Source organism: Mustela nivalis (genome assembly GCF_964662115.1).
Source record: "Mustela nivalis genome assembly, chromosome: 11".
Taxonomy (NCBI): Eukaryota; Metazoa; Chordata; class Mammalia; order Carnivora; family Mustelidae; genus Mustela; species Mustela nivalis.
Window position 1 is genome coordinate 89,359,542 of NC_139030.1, and position 15,449 is coordinate 89,374,990.

General features: G+C 37.6%; 1 protein-coding gene across 1 annotated transcript in view; it reads left to right on the forward strand.

Moving 5' to 3' along the window:
- BARD1 (BRCA1 associated RING domain 1) overlaps positions 1–6,536 on the forward strand; it is an 82,578-nt gene extending 76,042 nt beyond the window's left edge. Inside the window, exons 10-11 of the mRNA XM_082689109.1 lie at positions 3,092–3,189; positions 4,214–6,536. Coding sequence (XP_082545235.1) covers positions 3,092–3,189; positions 4,214–4,546 — 431 coding nt within the window. The 3' untranslated portion in view covers positions 4,547–6,536. The remainder of the gene's footprint in view (positions 1–3,091; positions 3,190–4,213) is intronic.
- Positions 6,537–15,449: the final 8,913 nt, after the last annotated feature.

Genomic DNA, 15,449 nt, shown 5'->3' on the forward strand with positions numbered 1-15,449 from the left:
TGTAATTATCATAAATGTCAATAAGTAAGTGTTGAGAAAGAGTAGCAATAAACTTAATGATTCACTAAGACAAAGCCAAATGCATGTTATTCCCACACCTCCTCTCCCACGGCATTCGCCAGTTCTTGCCATTTGGTACACTTTTTTGTTAATCTCTTAAAAATGAAGATCCTTCTATTTAGTTGTCTATTGAATGGTTATGGGACTTATTGTAAGAGAGGTATAATATGTTAAATCTGACTAGAGAATACCTGACATTTCCTTAGATGCTTTATTTTTTAATAAAATAAAGAAAAAAGATTAAAGAAGAATAAAGACTAAAAAACTGATCTACGAGTTGAAGATATCTGAGTTTTTGTTCTTAGTTGTGTCACTGAGAAAACTGACTAGATCTCTTAACACTTGAGTTTCAGGGCACCAAGGAGGCTCATTTGGTTAAGCGTCTGCCTTTAGTTCAAGTCACCATCCTGGGGTCCTGGGATCGAGTCGCAGATCAGGCTCCCTGCTTAGGGTCCACCGAGTCTGCTTCTCCTTCTCCTTCGGCCCCTCCCCCGCTCCTGCTTTTGCTCTCTCAAATAAATAAATAGAATCTTAAAAAAAAAAAAGATTTAAGTTTCTTATCTGAAATGAAGAGATTGATTAGATGATGAAGCATCGGGCATTTCAGATTGGTAGTCTAAGGGCCAAAGTAAATACAATTTAGGTGGACAGCTCAGTCCAGTAAACCATTTTCGTTTTGTGTCTTTTTTTTTCCTTATGTTTTGTGTCTTTATGTATGAGGTTCATTTTCCTATTGGTTACAGTCGCCATGATTTCCTGGCCCTGGAAATCGTGTTCCTTATATGTTTACATAACACGTTTTACCTTTGTGGGCACTGAAATTACAACCCTTGGAGTAGATGAGGTCACTCCTAAAGCTTCAAAAAATTCTTGATGTTTTCTATGCTATGACAGCAACTAACAGAACACTTAGTCACCATTCAAGCATGTTTTTAAAGACCTACACACTGTTCCTTAATTTTCAGAAGGAAAAATGCTTTATTTTCTTTCTTCTTGATAATGAATTAGCACAGACAGAGTTGGCAGATTGTTGCTTAGAATAAGAGAATGTCAGAAGAATGTATTCTTAATTCAACGCACTAATTAGAGCACCGGATTTTTCTTTCTTACTCTATAGAAATTTATTGAACAACTGCTATAAAGCTGTAAATTTTATGACTTGAGGCAGTTACGCAGTAGAAGCACTGGCGTCTTCCCATGGAACTGCTGCCCTAACTGTGACTGTCAGATCCTACACTTCTCTCGTTCCTGTATCTGGTGACTGAAGCTAATAGCAGCATATCGCCAGGATTTTTTTAAATATGGTTTTTTAATTATTTTTTTAAATAATTAACCAAATGAATTTGTAAAATGGATAAGCAGCAAGCATAAGCCCAGCCCATTTATTTCTGTGATTAAGACATTTGCTCTTCATTTGTTACAGTAGTTACAGGAGTATTCAGTCCTTGGCTTTATATGCTGTCATGTTCATTCATCTAAAGATACTGGTATGAATGCTCTGCGAGTGTCGTTAGGAAAGGAGATTTAGGAAGGGGACTACATGCTTAAGTGATAAAAAGTAAAAATAAGAATTTACATGTAAAATAATGAGTTTAAGGTAAGTCCATGACTGAGCTGGACTGCTAATTTTTTTAGTTTGGTTTTAAATATTAGAAACAGCATATGATGCAATGTACGCACACTGGCATTGTGTCTGGTATGATACTTAGACCTACTCAAAAATAGTGAGACTCATTTTCAGTATACAGTATATATTTTAATATGAGATCCATTAGAAAGACAGTTTTTTATACAGTGGGCAGTTACTAAAAATTTTATATATATATATATGTATATATATATATATTTTTTTAAAGATTTTATTTGACAGAGAGAGATCACAAGTAGGCAGAGAGGCAGGCAGAGAGAGAGGAAGGGAAGCAGGCTTCCTGCTGAGGAGAGAGCCCAATGCAGGACTCGATCCCAGGACCCTGAGATCATGACCTGAGCCGAAGGCAGAGGCTTAACCCACTGAGCCACCCAGGCGCCCCTAAAAATTGTATTTTTAAGATGCAGTTTTTATTACATGTAGAAACCCAGCAATTTTTACAGAACAATTGTGTTTATGATAAGTTAGAATAATAAGATTCTGAAGTTCAGCATAACAAACTTGGCTAAATACGGTTTTTGTATTAAAAACATTGGAGGAAAGGGATACTAAAACATAAGCAAAATTAACAAATTAAGAATCACATGATAAGGAATTATAGCTATCCCAAGTTGGAGTGTTGAATTTGAGTATGCGTTAACAGTCCCAAGTTAAGAATAAATAAATTGAGTCTCTTGACAAAGCTCTGCTTCTGGAGAGATGGAGAATACAGTTAAAATCTCGCGACTTTTATATATTAAGCAGTATCTTGGAACATCTCTATTGAAGCAGCTCTAAAGCATTTGAAATATTCACCAAGTCATCTCTAGACTGGAGACTTCAGCTGTGTACCTGTCAAATTCCAAGCGTGTCCCAAGCTTTGCTTAACATTTAACAAGCACTCTTGAGTCTCTGCTGGGTGGCCGTCTGAGCTAGGTGCTGTGGGCGGAAACACTTTTCCTTTTGTCAGCTCACTTTAGAGACTAACAGAAGGTTAGACCTAGGACTCTGGAAACGAGCAGCGCAGCAGATCAGCCCTCAAGTTTAAATCATTGTGGGCTGGACTATATGAGGGACTTTTGATGCACCCTCCTTCTTGTCATTGCTATAAATAAAAATTTAGATTTTTATGGTTGCATGTGAAATAGCATATTGATTTAGGTTTTCAGAAGAGAAACTAAAATTAGTGTTCAGTGCACTTCATTGCTCAGTTCTCTGAAGGAAAGATTTCTTATATTAATATGGAAAACCATTTTTATTACCATTTTGTTTTAGCATAAGTAAGGTTTCTTTTTCTGTTTCAGAACAATAGTTACAATAAATCGCCTAGGTCATTTACTTGTTTCAGTGAGAAACAAATACTCACTTGATACTTACTTTGCTTTTATCCTTGTTTTTTGTTAGGGGTGAAAACATGTCTCCAGAGAAAAGCATGTGAACGGGAGGAAAAATACGAGATTCCTGAAGGACCACAGCGAAGCAGGCTCAACAAGGAGCAGCTGGTATTTGTGTTTTGATACTACTTTCGTTGGTCTTATTGTAACTTAATAGTATCGCCATCAGGAAAAATGTCTCTTGCCCTTTCAGCAAGTACAGGTGACTGATTAAAATTTTAATTGTGCTTGTTTCAAGCACTTGATTCTGAGAGATGATCACAATGAGCAGTAGAATCCAGAAGGTGATAATTTCATTCTGTTAATGGATTGTTGGCATCTTGAACCTTCCCATAAGCCTTTCCGAATCTGAGGTAAGTCTCAGATACAGAGAGTAACTTGAAAGAGGACTTACGGCTGCTGCTTGGGTTTAGTTTCCATATGTGTGTATTGTCACGTATCGCAGTTTTAATGGATAATATTCCATTATCCTGTGTGTGTATATATATTAGAAAGGACAAAGAAAACTTTTCATAAAAGGCAGTTGTGGTGTATCTCATAGCTAATTGGATGCCTGACCATGCCTTCATAGTATATTGGACCCCAGGGAAGATGTATCTGGAACCTTGGAGACCACGTGCCCACCAGGGCTGTCCTCGAAACTCGAGGTTGGTCACATGTAGGGACCTGAGCAAGTATGGACAGAACTGGGGCAACAGCCACAGAAATGATGTTACGCGTATAATTTTATTAACTATAGCTGTGTATCCCTGAAGCACATTTCAGATCCCCTAGGAGTTTGTGGGCTTTGAGTCCCCCCAAATGTGATAACATTCTGTAAAGTTCGATGAACAGTTTCTGTTTGCTTTTTAAAACGTGTGTGTGGATCAGAAACATACACACTCCCCCTAACACCTAAAATCTGAGGAGTATAAAGTTCCTGAAATGATGACTGAGTTTTAGGAGAAAAATTATAACAAGGAAACCTATAAATACATAAGTACTTTTCTTGACCTAAATACTGTACTTGAAATACAGTTGATCCTGCAGCTTCTTAACAGCTCATGACTATTTATCTTTATTTTCCTCATTCATATGCAGTGTTTTAAAATATTTTGATCTGCTTTTAACGAGCCTTTTCATGTTATTTCAGTTGCCAAAGCTGTTTGATGGATGCTACTTCTATTTTGGGGGAACCTTCAAACACCATCCAAAGGACAACCTTATTAAGCTTGTCGCCGCAGCTGGGGGCCAGGTCCTCAGTAGAAAGCCCAAGCCAGACAGTGACGTGACTCAGACCATCAATACGGTTGCGTATCATGCGAGACCGGACTCCGATCAGCGCTTCTGCACACAGTATATCATCTACGAAGATTTGTCTAATCATCGCCCAGAGAGGGTTCGGCAGGGCAAAGTCTGGATGGCTCCTTCCAGCTGGTTTATCGATTGTGTGATGTCCTTTGAGCTGCTCCCTCTTGACAGCTGAATATTGTACCAGATGAATGTTTCAGATTGAACTCACATGGTGCGAGAACCCAGCCATTGCACTGTTTTGATCATTCACGTTTTTATAAATCGGTAGACTCGTTCATACATACTTTTTCCTTAAATTAAACAAACGAAAGAAAACAAAACCTACCATGCCAGAATTGGAATTCGTTCTGTGTTTACCATTTAGATGCTGAGATTGCTTTGAAGGATTTTTCTTTTTAAAACTGGTGTATGTTTTGATTCATCATGTCTTTTTATTCAAATAATCAGCTATCAAAGATTAATGAGAGAGTACCAGAACTATTGGTTAAAATACAAGCAGTATCGTTACTATCTCAGCCTTTTAATATGTTCTTTGATGAAAACAGTCCACGCTTGCCATGAGCAAAAGTATTTGCCATCCTTAGTAAACAAAGAATATTGTCAAATAACTGATTCTGGCTTTATTGTAGTAGAGTACCTGGTCTGAATGTACCACCATAGGTGTTAAATTCTTCTATCTACAGTTGTCTTCATCTTATGTTGTGTTTAGTTTCTTAAAATTTACGTGGATTTTAGTTCCTACGTTTTTATCCCTTTTTATCTCATGTAGTCATCAAGAAATCATGATTTAAACCATAGCATTTTTCCTTGGTGGTGAAAATCAACATTGGACTCGTGGTACCTATTTTTATTGTATATACTTGCTTACAGTTAATTATCAATTTATGACTGTGTTTATTATCTACAGTATATGTATATATACGTAGAGCATTTTCTCTAACACATTTTAGTATCAGTATTCCTTAGGTCTCACCAGACTAGTAAATTGTCGATCAGATGTTAATTAAATTAGGGGCCAGTCCTTTTGCTGGTAGACCTCACTACATATTGCTAAAATAATTGTTTTGGAAGGTCTTAATTTCTTCTTTTGTGAAGCTTTTTATTTTCCATTTTTAGATTGCTGTGGAGGCAGAAATTGGGGATTATCTGATGAGAACAGATTTTGTCCAGGTGGTACAAAAGGCTATCAGAATAAGTCTAAACGCAGGAGTAGGAAGGGCTCCTCATCCCATGGCTGGCAGGGCTGCAGAATAGGAGGCGCGCCCGAGCCGGGGAGTCCTGGGGAGGTTATTCTGATTGGAGTGTCCGCGTCTGTGCATGAATTGACAAGATAAATGAGCTCACTTAAAAATATTTGTAAGAAGAATTCTTTAATAAGTCTTCCTGGAAACTGAATATACTTCTGAAACATGGGAAGGGAGACACTGTGGGACCTGCCACGTTAGGTCCCTGAGGCTGGAGATTTGTGAAGTACCCGATGAGAATCTGAAGTGAAGGAACACAGTGAGATTCATTTACTTCCAAGTTTGAGATTCTGCTGATTATTTCAAAATAAATCTTAACTGTAGTTCCTTCTTTAACATGTCACGTTTCCATATCAAGAAACACATTATATAAATGCACTGATACACTGTGGACCCTAACCCTCGTGGGTGGATTAGTTCTGCAGCCCCCTCCAACCACTAATGTGTTTGTCCCACATTTCATTCTAATGGAGAATGATGAACACCAGAGCGCCAAGCAAATCCGAGGGGTTAGATAATGTCTGGATTAAATAATTCAGGGCTCTCCGGATTTCGGTTGCCATTTTTGATATATAACTGACTTCTGGTCACTGTCTGTTGTCTCATCGGTCACATTCCTAGACAGGTTTGTGTCTGTTCCTCTGATGTGGACTCCTGTTTGTAAAATAACTTTGGGAGTTGCTGCCTGGTCTCCATTCATTTCCTTTTATGTTCCCCCTCCCTGTTGTCCCCCACAATTAAGCGGTTTTATTTTGTGTTTCTTTAAATATTTATTTTGACAGCAGTTGGTTGATGTTAAGCTCTTGAACCTTATAATTTCTGTGTAGGTATGCTTGTAACTGTTTGCATTTTTTCAATCACAGATTCAAGCTTCCCTTTTCTTGACTATAAATCATTAAAGTTATTTGTGTTTCTGTATTTGTGTATCTTCTTATAGAAGTAGTTTACTTTTATTCTGGGCTATGGAAGAGTAAGACTCCGTAAGACCCGGGAGGAGACCTTTGAGCTAACAAAAGCTTATCTTTTGGAACACTTAACACATTGTAGTTCATTTTGGATAGAAATATTTCTTAACTATATTAGATACTTTACCACCTTAAATAAATTGTCTGAGTACAATGTAACCTTGATAGTTTGGAATCATCATTAGGAGGGTCATTGACTACACAGTGATTCCTTCATGGTTCCATTAAAGCCAGACGGTCATCAGCTTGTCCACAGTGTCACCTGGTTGCTTTTTAATGCCTGCATTTTGTAGCTTCTTCCCTTGGCAGCTGCTAATTTAAAGCTACTTTTCTATTTCCTTTTTAAAAAAATTTTTTTTTAAAGATTTTACTGATTTATTTGAAGAGAGCCAGCGAGCAGGGGAAGGTTCCATTAAAGCCAGAGGGTCGTCAGCTTGTCCACAATGTCACCTGGTTGCTTTTTAATGCCTGCATTTTGTAGCTTCTTCCCTTGGCAGCTGCTAATTTAAAGCTACTTTTCTATTTCCTTTTAAAAAAAAATTTTTTTTTAAAGATTTTACTGATTTATTTGAAGAGAGCCAGCGAGCAGGGGAAGGGTCACAGGGAGAAGGAGAAGCAGAGTCCCCACTGAGCAGGGAGCCTGATGTGGGGCTCAGTCCCAGGCAGCCGCTTAACTAACTGAGCCCCCTGATATCCCCACTTACCTATTTCCATTAATACTTCACCCTATCTAATTTTTTTTTCTTTTGACTTGCTAAGGAATGAAACCCAGGAACCATATTAAAATTATGAGTGAGTTGAGGATAAATAAGCAATGTGAGATGGTTTTGGTGATTCACCTAAGAGATTTTTATAGAAAAGATTTACCATTTATTCCACCTGTCTTGATTTCTTTTGAACCTGCTTTGTGAATATGGTGATTAAGTGACCTCTGCACAGGTGAAGATTATCTTTTTCGAGGTTTGATGTTTCTGTGGGAATAAGAAAATGCAGGGAGGGGTGGTCCCATCGCACATTAGCTGTAATTACTTCCTTGGGTTGGGGCAGAAAAAGTCCGTTGTGATCTGAAGGTTCGTGGACCTCATGACAGCCACAAATGTGTATTCTCTAACCAGAACACAAAATGGTGGGAAGTGGTGCTTATTTTATTTAATAACTGTAAGCCACTATTTTGTTTGAACTACAAGTTGTGCACTTCATGTATGAGCACATTATAAATGAAAACTAAGTTCTTTAAAAAACTATTAAAACAAAGACGGAGGGGTGCGCTTGGGTGGCTCTGTCGGTTAAACATTTACGTTGCTTTAGGTAGCATAGACATTTCACAATATTTGTTCATCCAATCTGTGAGCATGGAACATTTTTCCATTTCTTTGTGTCTTCCTCAATTTCTTTCTATAGTTTCTTTCTATAGTTTTCTGAGTACAGATTCTTTGCCTCTTTGGTTAGGTTTATTCCTAGGTATCTTATGGTTTTGGGTGCAATGGTAAATGGGATTGACTCCTTCATTTCTCTTTCTTCTGACTTGCTGTTCATAATGTAACTGATTTCTGTGGATTGATTTTATATCCTGACACTTTTGGAGTGGAGTCTTTTGGGTTTTCTACATAAAGTATCATATCGTCTGTGAAGAGTGAGAATTAATGATTTCTTTGCCGATTTGGATGCCTTTTTTGTTGTTGTCTGATTGCTGAGGCTAGGACCTCTAATACTATGTTGAATAACAATGGTGATAGTGGACATCCCTGCCAAGTTCCTGACCTTAGGGGAAAAGCTCTCAGTTTTTCCCCATTGAGAATGATATTTGCTGTGGGTTTTTCACAGATGGCTTTGATGATATTGAGGTATGTACTCTCTATGCCTACACTTTGAAGAAAGGATGCTGTACATTGTCAAATGCTTTTTCATCATCTATTGAGAGTATCATATGGTTCTTGTTCTTTCTTTTATTAATGTATTGTATCACATTGATTGATTTTTGGGTGTTGAAACAACCTTGTAACCCAGGAATAAATCCCACTTGTTTGTGGTGACTAATCCTTTTAATGTACTGCTGGACCCTATTGGCGAGTCTTTTGGTGAGAATTTTTGCATCTGCATTCTTCAAAGATATTGGTGTGTAATTCTCCTTTTCTATAGGCTCTTTGTCTGGTTTTGGGATCAAGGTAATGCTGGCCTCATAAAATGATGAAATAAAAGTAACGAAATGCTGTTTTTTCTCCAGTTCCTTTAAGTATAGGGTTAGGTTGTGTACTTAAGACCTTTCTTGTTGCTTGAGAAAGGCTTGTATCACTATATACTTTCCTCTCAGGACTGCCTTTGCTGTGTCCCAAAGATTTTGAGCAGTTGCGTTTTCATTTTCATTTGTTTCCATGAATTTTTTAAATTCTTTAACTTCCTGGTTGAACCATTCATTCTTTTTTTTTTTTTTAAGATTTTATTTATTTATTTGACAGAGATCACAAGTAGGCAGAGAGGCAGGCACAGAGAGAGAGGAAGGGAAGCAGGCTCCCTGCTGAGCAGAGAGCCCAATGTGGGGCATGATCCCAGGACCCTGGGATCACAACCTGAGCTGAAGGCAGAGGCTTTAACCCACTGAGCCACCCAGGCACCCCCCATTCATTCTTTAATAGGATGCTCTTTAGCCTCCATGCACTTGAGTTATTTCCAGCTTTCCTCTTGTGATTGAGTTCTAGTTTCAGAGCATTGTGTATGAAAATATGGTAGGAGGATCCCAATCTTCTGGTATCAATTGAGACCTGATTTGTGACCCAGGATATGATCTATTCTGGAAAATGTTCCATGTGCACTAGAGAAGAATGTGTATTCTGTTGCTTTGGGGTGGAATGTTCTGAATATATCTGTGATATCCTTCTGGTCCAGTGTGTCATTTAAGGTCTTTAATTCCTTGTTGATTTTTTGTTTGGATGACCTGTCCATTTCAGTGAAGGCGGTGTTAAAGTCCCATACTATTATTGTATTATTGTCAATGTGTGTTTCTTTGATATTGTTATTAATTGGTTTATGTAATTGGCTGCTCTCATATTGGGGCATAGATATTTAAGATTGTTAGATCTTCTTGTTGGACAGACCCTTTAAGTATGATACAGTGTCCTTCCTAATCTCTAATTATAGTCTTTGGCTTAAAATCTAGTTTATCTGATATAAGAATTGCCACCCCAGCTTTCTTTTGATGTCCATTAACATGGTAAATTGTTTTCCACCTCCTCACTTTAAATCTGGAGGTGTCTTTGGGTCTAAAGTGACTCTCTGGCAGACAGCATATCAATGGGTTTTGTTTTCTCTTTTAAATCCATTCTGATACCTGGTTTCTTCTGATTGGGGCACTTAGCCCAGTTATATTCAGGATAACTATTGAAAAAGATGAGTTTAGTGCCATTTTATTGCCTGTTAGGTGACTGTTAACTCTGTATATTGTCTCTGTTCATTTCTGGTCTGTTTCTTTTAGGCTCTCTCTTTGTTTAGAGGACCCCTTTCAGTATTTCCTGTAGGGCTGGTTTGGTGTTTGCAATTTCTTTTAATTTTTGTTTGTTCTGGGAGCTTTTTATTTCTCCTTCCATTTTTCAGTGACAGCCTAGTTGGATATAGTATTTTTGGCTGCATGTTTTTCTCATTTAGTGCTCTGAATATATCATGCCAGCCCTTTCTGCCCTACCACATCTCTGTAGAAAGGTCTGTTGCCAATCTAAATTTCTACTGCTGTGTGTTACAGACCTATTGTTCTGAGCTGCTTTCAGGATTTTCTCTTTGTCAGTGAGACTTGTAAGTTTTACTGTTACATGACATGGTATGGACCTATTTTTATTGTTTTTGAGGGGGGTTTTCTGTGCCTCCTGCATTTTTATGCCTTTTCCCTTTGCCAAATTAGGGAAGTTTTCTGCTATCATTTGCTCCAGTATACCTTCCTCTCTCTCTTTTTTCTTTTTCTGGGATCCCAATTATTCTAATATTTTTTCATTTTATAGTATCACTTATCTCTCGAATTCTCCCCTTGTAGTCCAGTAGTTGTTTATGTCTCTTTTACTTAGCTTCTTTATTCTCTGTCATTTTGTCTTCTGTATCACTAATTCTCTTCTCTGTCTCATTTATTCTAGCAGTAAGAGCCTCTATTTTTTATTGCATCTCATTAGTAGCTTTTTTTATTTCAACTTGGTTAGATTTTAGTTCTTTCATTTGTCTAGAAAGTGATTTTATTTCTCCAGAAAGGGATTCTCTAATATCTTCCATGCTTTTTATTAGCCCAGCTAGCACCTTGATAATCATCATTCTGAACTCTAGTTCTGACGTATTACTAATGTCTGTATTGATTAGGTCCCTAGCCATTGGTACTGCCCCTTGTTCTTTTTTCCACCTTGTCATTTTATCCAGGTAGGAATAGATGAATGAGAGAACAAAATACTAAAAGTTACCAATGACCCCAGAAAAATATACACTAACGAAATCAGTAGAGACCTGGAACTAGGGAGAGAGGTAAGGGGGAAAAAAGAAAAAGAAAAAGAAAAAATATATTTATACATATATATCATATATAGTATAATATGTAATTTATATATAATAATTATATATAATATATAGTTAATATTATAATAATTTATATACACTTGATTTGGGGTATATTTTTCTCTGTTAGAAGAAACTATTTCCCCAGATTTTAAACAATGAAAAAACATATACAAAAATAAGGGTAGACTTGATGAAGTGATGGAATATGAATGTAATGATGAAAATTAAAAAAGATTCTAAAAAAGGAATTGATAAGAAGTTGGTTGTAAAAGAAAGAAAGAGGAAAGAATGATCAGGCTGGAGGCTAGAACAAATCTATATGCTAGATTTAGGGTGTATTTTGATCTATTATAAGAAATTGTATCCCAAATTTATAAGAGAAGAAACCCTATATGTATACAAGAAATAAGGTTAAATACAATGAAAGGATAAAGATGACTATAACAATGAAAAATTTAAAAGATTTTTAAAAAGGTATTGATAAGATAAATAGTTAAAAGATGTTAAAATAGGAAAGAGGCAATATTAAAAAAATAGAATAAGGAAAAATAAAATTAAAAAATTCAACTTTGAAAGACTAAAGGATCATGAGGAAAAAGTCATGAAATCTATGTTTTGCTTTCCCCTAGCTCTGGAGTTTTGCAGTTCTCATTGATCCATGAACCTGGTCTTGGCCCGATGTTCTTGCTGATCTTCTAGAGGAGGAGACCTGTTTGCAGTGCTTCTGAAATGTCTTTGCCCAAGGTGGAATTGCACCGCCCTTGCCACGGGCCAGTCTAAGTAATCTGCTCCAGTTCACTCTAGGTAGCTTTCTGTTCCCTGAATGCTTTCCACAGAGCTTCAGAGGATGAGAATAAAAATGGTGGCCTTCCAATTTCTGGCCCTGTAGGAGCCAAGAGCTTGGGCCTCCACTCCTCAATGCGTGTTCAGAAAAAAGCAGTCAACCCCTCCCAACTCCCTGGTCTCTGGACGCACTCTGAGCTCACCCATCCTGTGACTGAGCACTTCTATCTCTGGTACATGGTCCCTTTGGCATCTCCAAGCCCAGCAGATTCCTGCTGTCCACTCCCATGCCTCTCCTCCCGGAGGAGGAAGGAAGGGAGTCTCCAGATCTGTGGCTTGTGGAGTCCCTGCTCAAAGAGCAGTGGTCTGATTGTGCCTTGGATCACAGTTTAAGGCAATCCCAAACTGAGAGCCCATAGTTCGGCTCTGTCTTTCCAGCCAGCTTCCCTGCTCTGATACCTGGAAGGTCTGCCACCCTCAGACACCCCTGGTCTTTTTGTGTCCTCATGGGTCCTGAGACTACATTGTTGCTGTGAGGGCTCCACCCTGTTTTAGCCTCTGGAGCTACATCCCTCACTGGAGCAAACTTCTAAGAATTATGATTTTGTGCTCTGCTGCTCAACTGCTTGCCAGGAGCTGGTCTCTGCCCCTGCAGTCTGTGTTCCCATGGCTTTGGATTCACTTCTCTGCATGTCCTATTTTCCAGAATGTGGTTGATTTTCTGTTCCTAGAATTAGCAAGAAATTCTTGATGCCAAGGTCAAAGACATTGCTGCCTGTGCTCTCCTCTAGTATTTTGATGGATTCCTGTCTCACATTTAGGTCTTTCATCCATTTTGAGTCTATTTTTGTGTGTGGTGTAAGGAGATGCCAGTTTCATTCCTCAGCATGTGGCTGTCCAAAATTCCCAGCACCATTTGTTGAAGAGACTGTCTATTTTCCATTGGCTATTTTTCCCTCCTTGTCAAAGATTCGTTGACCATGGAGTTAAGGGTCCATTTCCAGTATTTCAGGTCTGTTCCATTGATCTAAGTTTCTGTTTTTTGTGCCAGTACCATACTGTCTTGATGATTACAGCTTTGTAACAGAGCTTGAAGTCTGGAATTGTGATGCCATCAGCTTTGTTTGTTTGGTTTTTCAACATTCCTTTGGCTCTTCCGCGTCCTTTCTGATCCCATACAAATTTTTGGATGATTTGTTCCAGCTCTGTGAAAAAGTTGGTAGTATTTTGATGGGAATTGCATTGTGTCTATAGATTGCTCTAAGTAGCATAGATATTTTAACAATATTTGTTCTTCCAATCCATGAGCATGGAATGTTATTTCATTTCTTTGTGTCTTCCTTAATTTCTTTCATGGGTGTCCTATAGTTTTCTGAGTACAGATCCTTTGCCTTTTCTGTATCTTTTGGTTTGGGATATGGTCGTAAATGGGGCTGACTCCTTAATTTCTCTTTCTTCAGTCTCATTGTTAGTGTATAGGAATGCAACCACTTTCTGTGTGTCGATTTTATATCCTGCCACTTTGCTGAATTCCTGTATGAGTTCTAGCAATTTGGGGGTGGAGTCCTTTGGGTTTTCCACATAGAGTATAATGTCATCTGCAAAGAGTGAGAGTGTGACTTCTTTGCCAATTCTGATGACTTTTATTTGTTGTCTGATTGCTGAGGCTAAGACTTCTAGTACTATGTTGAATAGCAGTGGTGAGCGTGGACATCCATGACCTGTTCCTGACCTTAGGGGACAAGCTCTCAGTTTTCCCCCGTTGAGAATGATATTTGCTGTGGGCTTTTCATATATGGCTTTTATGATATTGAGGTATGTACCCTCTATCCCTACACTGTAAAGGGTTTTGATCAAGAACGGATGCTGTACTTTGTTAAATGATTTTTCTGCTCTCTTGACAGGATCATAGGGTTCTAGTCCTTTCTCTTATTTATGTAGTGTATCTCACTGATTGATTTAGGGATTTTGAACCACCCTTGCAGCCCAGGAATAAATCCTACTTGGTCATGGTGAATAATCTTTCTCATGTATTGTTGAATCCTGTTAGCTAGTATCTTGGTGAGGATTTTTGCAGCCATGTTCATTAGGGATATTGGTCTATAATTCTCCTTTTTGGTAGGGTCTTTGCTTAGTTTTGAGATCAAGGTAATACTGGCCCCATAGAAATAGTTTGGAAGATTTTCTTCCATTTCTATTATTTGAGACAACTTCAGAAGAATAGGTATTAGTTCTTCTTTAAGTATTTGGTAGAATTTCCCTAAGAATCCATCTGGCCCTGGACTCTTGTTTGTTGGGAAATTTTTGAAGACTGCTTCAATTACCTTACTGGTTATAGGTCTGTTTAGGTTTTCAGTTTCTACCTGTTTCAGTTTTGGTACTTATACTTCTCTAGGGATTCATCCATTCCTTCCACATCGCCTAATTTGTTGGCATATAGTTGCTCATAATATGTTCTTCTAATTGTATTTCTTTGGTGTTCATTTTGATCTCTTTCATACATAAGTTTATTAATTTGGGTCCTTTTTCTCTTCTTTTTGTTAAGTCTGTCCAAGAGTTAATCAATCTTATTTATTCTTTCACAGAACTAGCTCCTAGTTTTGTTGATCTGTTCTACTCTTCTTTTCATTTCTGTTTCATTGATTTCTACTCTAATCTTTATTATTTCTCTTCTTATGCTGGGTTTAGTCTTAAACAACTAGGACCCAGCCTTTCTGACTAATTTTTCACCTCTTCACTTCTCTCTCCATCACTGAGTGAAGTGTCTCCATCTGTGTGGCCTCTCCTACCCATTCAGCTAACTTTTTTTTTTTTTTTTTTAGGCTTCATCCTATGCATACATTTATTTTGGATACCAGGACTGCTTTGGCTTCCACACTAGAGATATGTAACCCTTTATTCACTTACTTTGGCTTTGGACATCTAGAGTTAGTCTATAACCCAGAAAAAACATTCTTGTCTTTTTTTTTTTTTTTTTCCTCCTCAAGCTCATACACATGTAGCTTTTATACCTAAAGGATTAAACCCCAAATATACTTTTACTTCCCATATTTTCCCGTATAATTAAACATTCTCGTGTATAATTTCCAATAATGGTATGGTAGCCTATCAACAAGATGTATACTAATTTAACTAAATCCCTGCTCTTTCATATTTGGAATGTTTCAATCATAGATAAATCTGTATAAATATTGTTATGATAAGTTTTGTTCCTGGGGGAAGGAGGAAGTTTTCTTTAAAATGTCAAACTAAGTCACCATCTGTCATTACCATCTCTACAAAATGCAGGGCACACCCTACCCATTTAAATTAAGGCCTCTGGTTATGCTTAAAGTACAAATATTAGAAAATGAACCTTAATTGATTGCTGTGATTTTCATGAGTTGATGAGATTTCAATGTAAGTTTTAAACACTCCTGCTCTCATGGGTTAGAAACTACAGAAAGAAAAAGAAAAAGGAAAAAAGGAATCTTAGACCTTTTGGTAGAAACCTCAGAGATCACTTTGCTTGTGTTAAGATGAGGAAACTGGCCCAGAAACTAGATCATATAGCTCATTG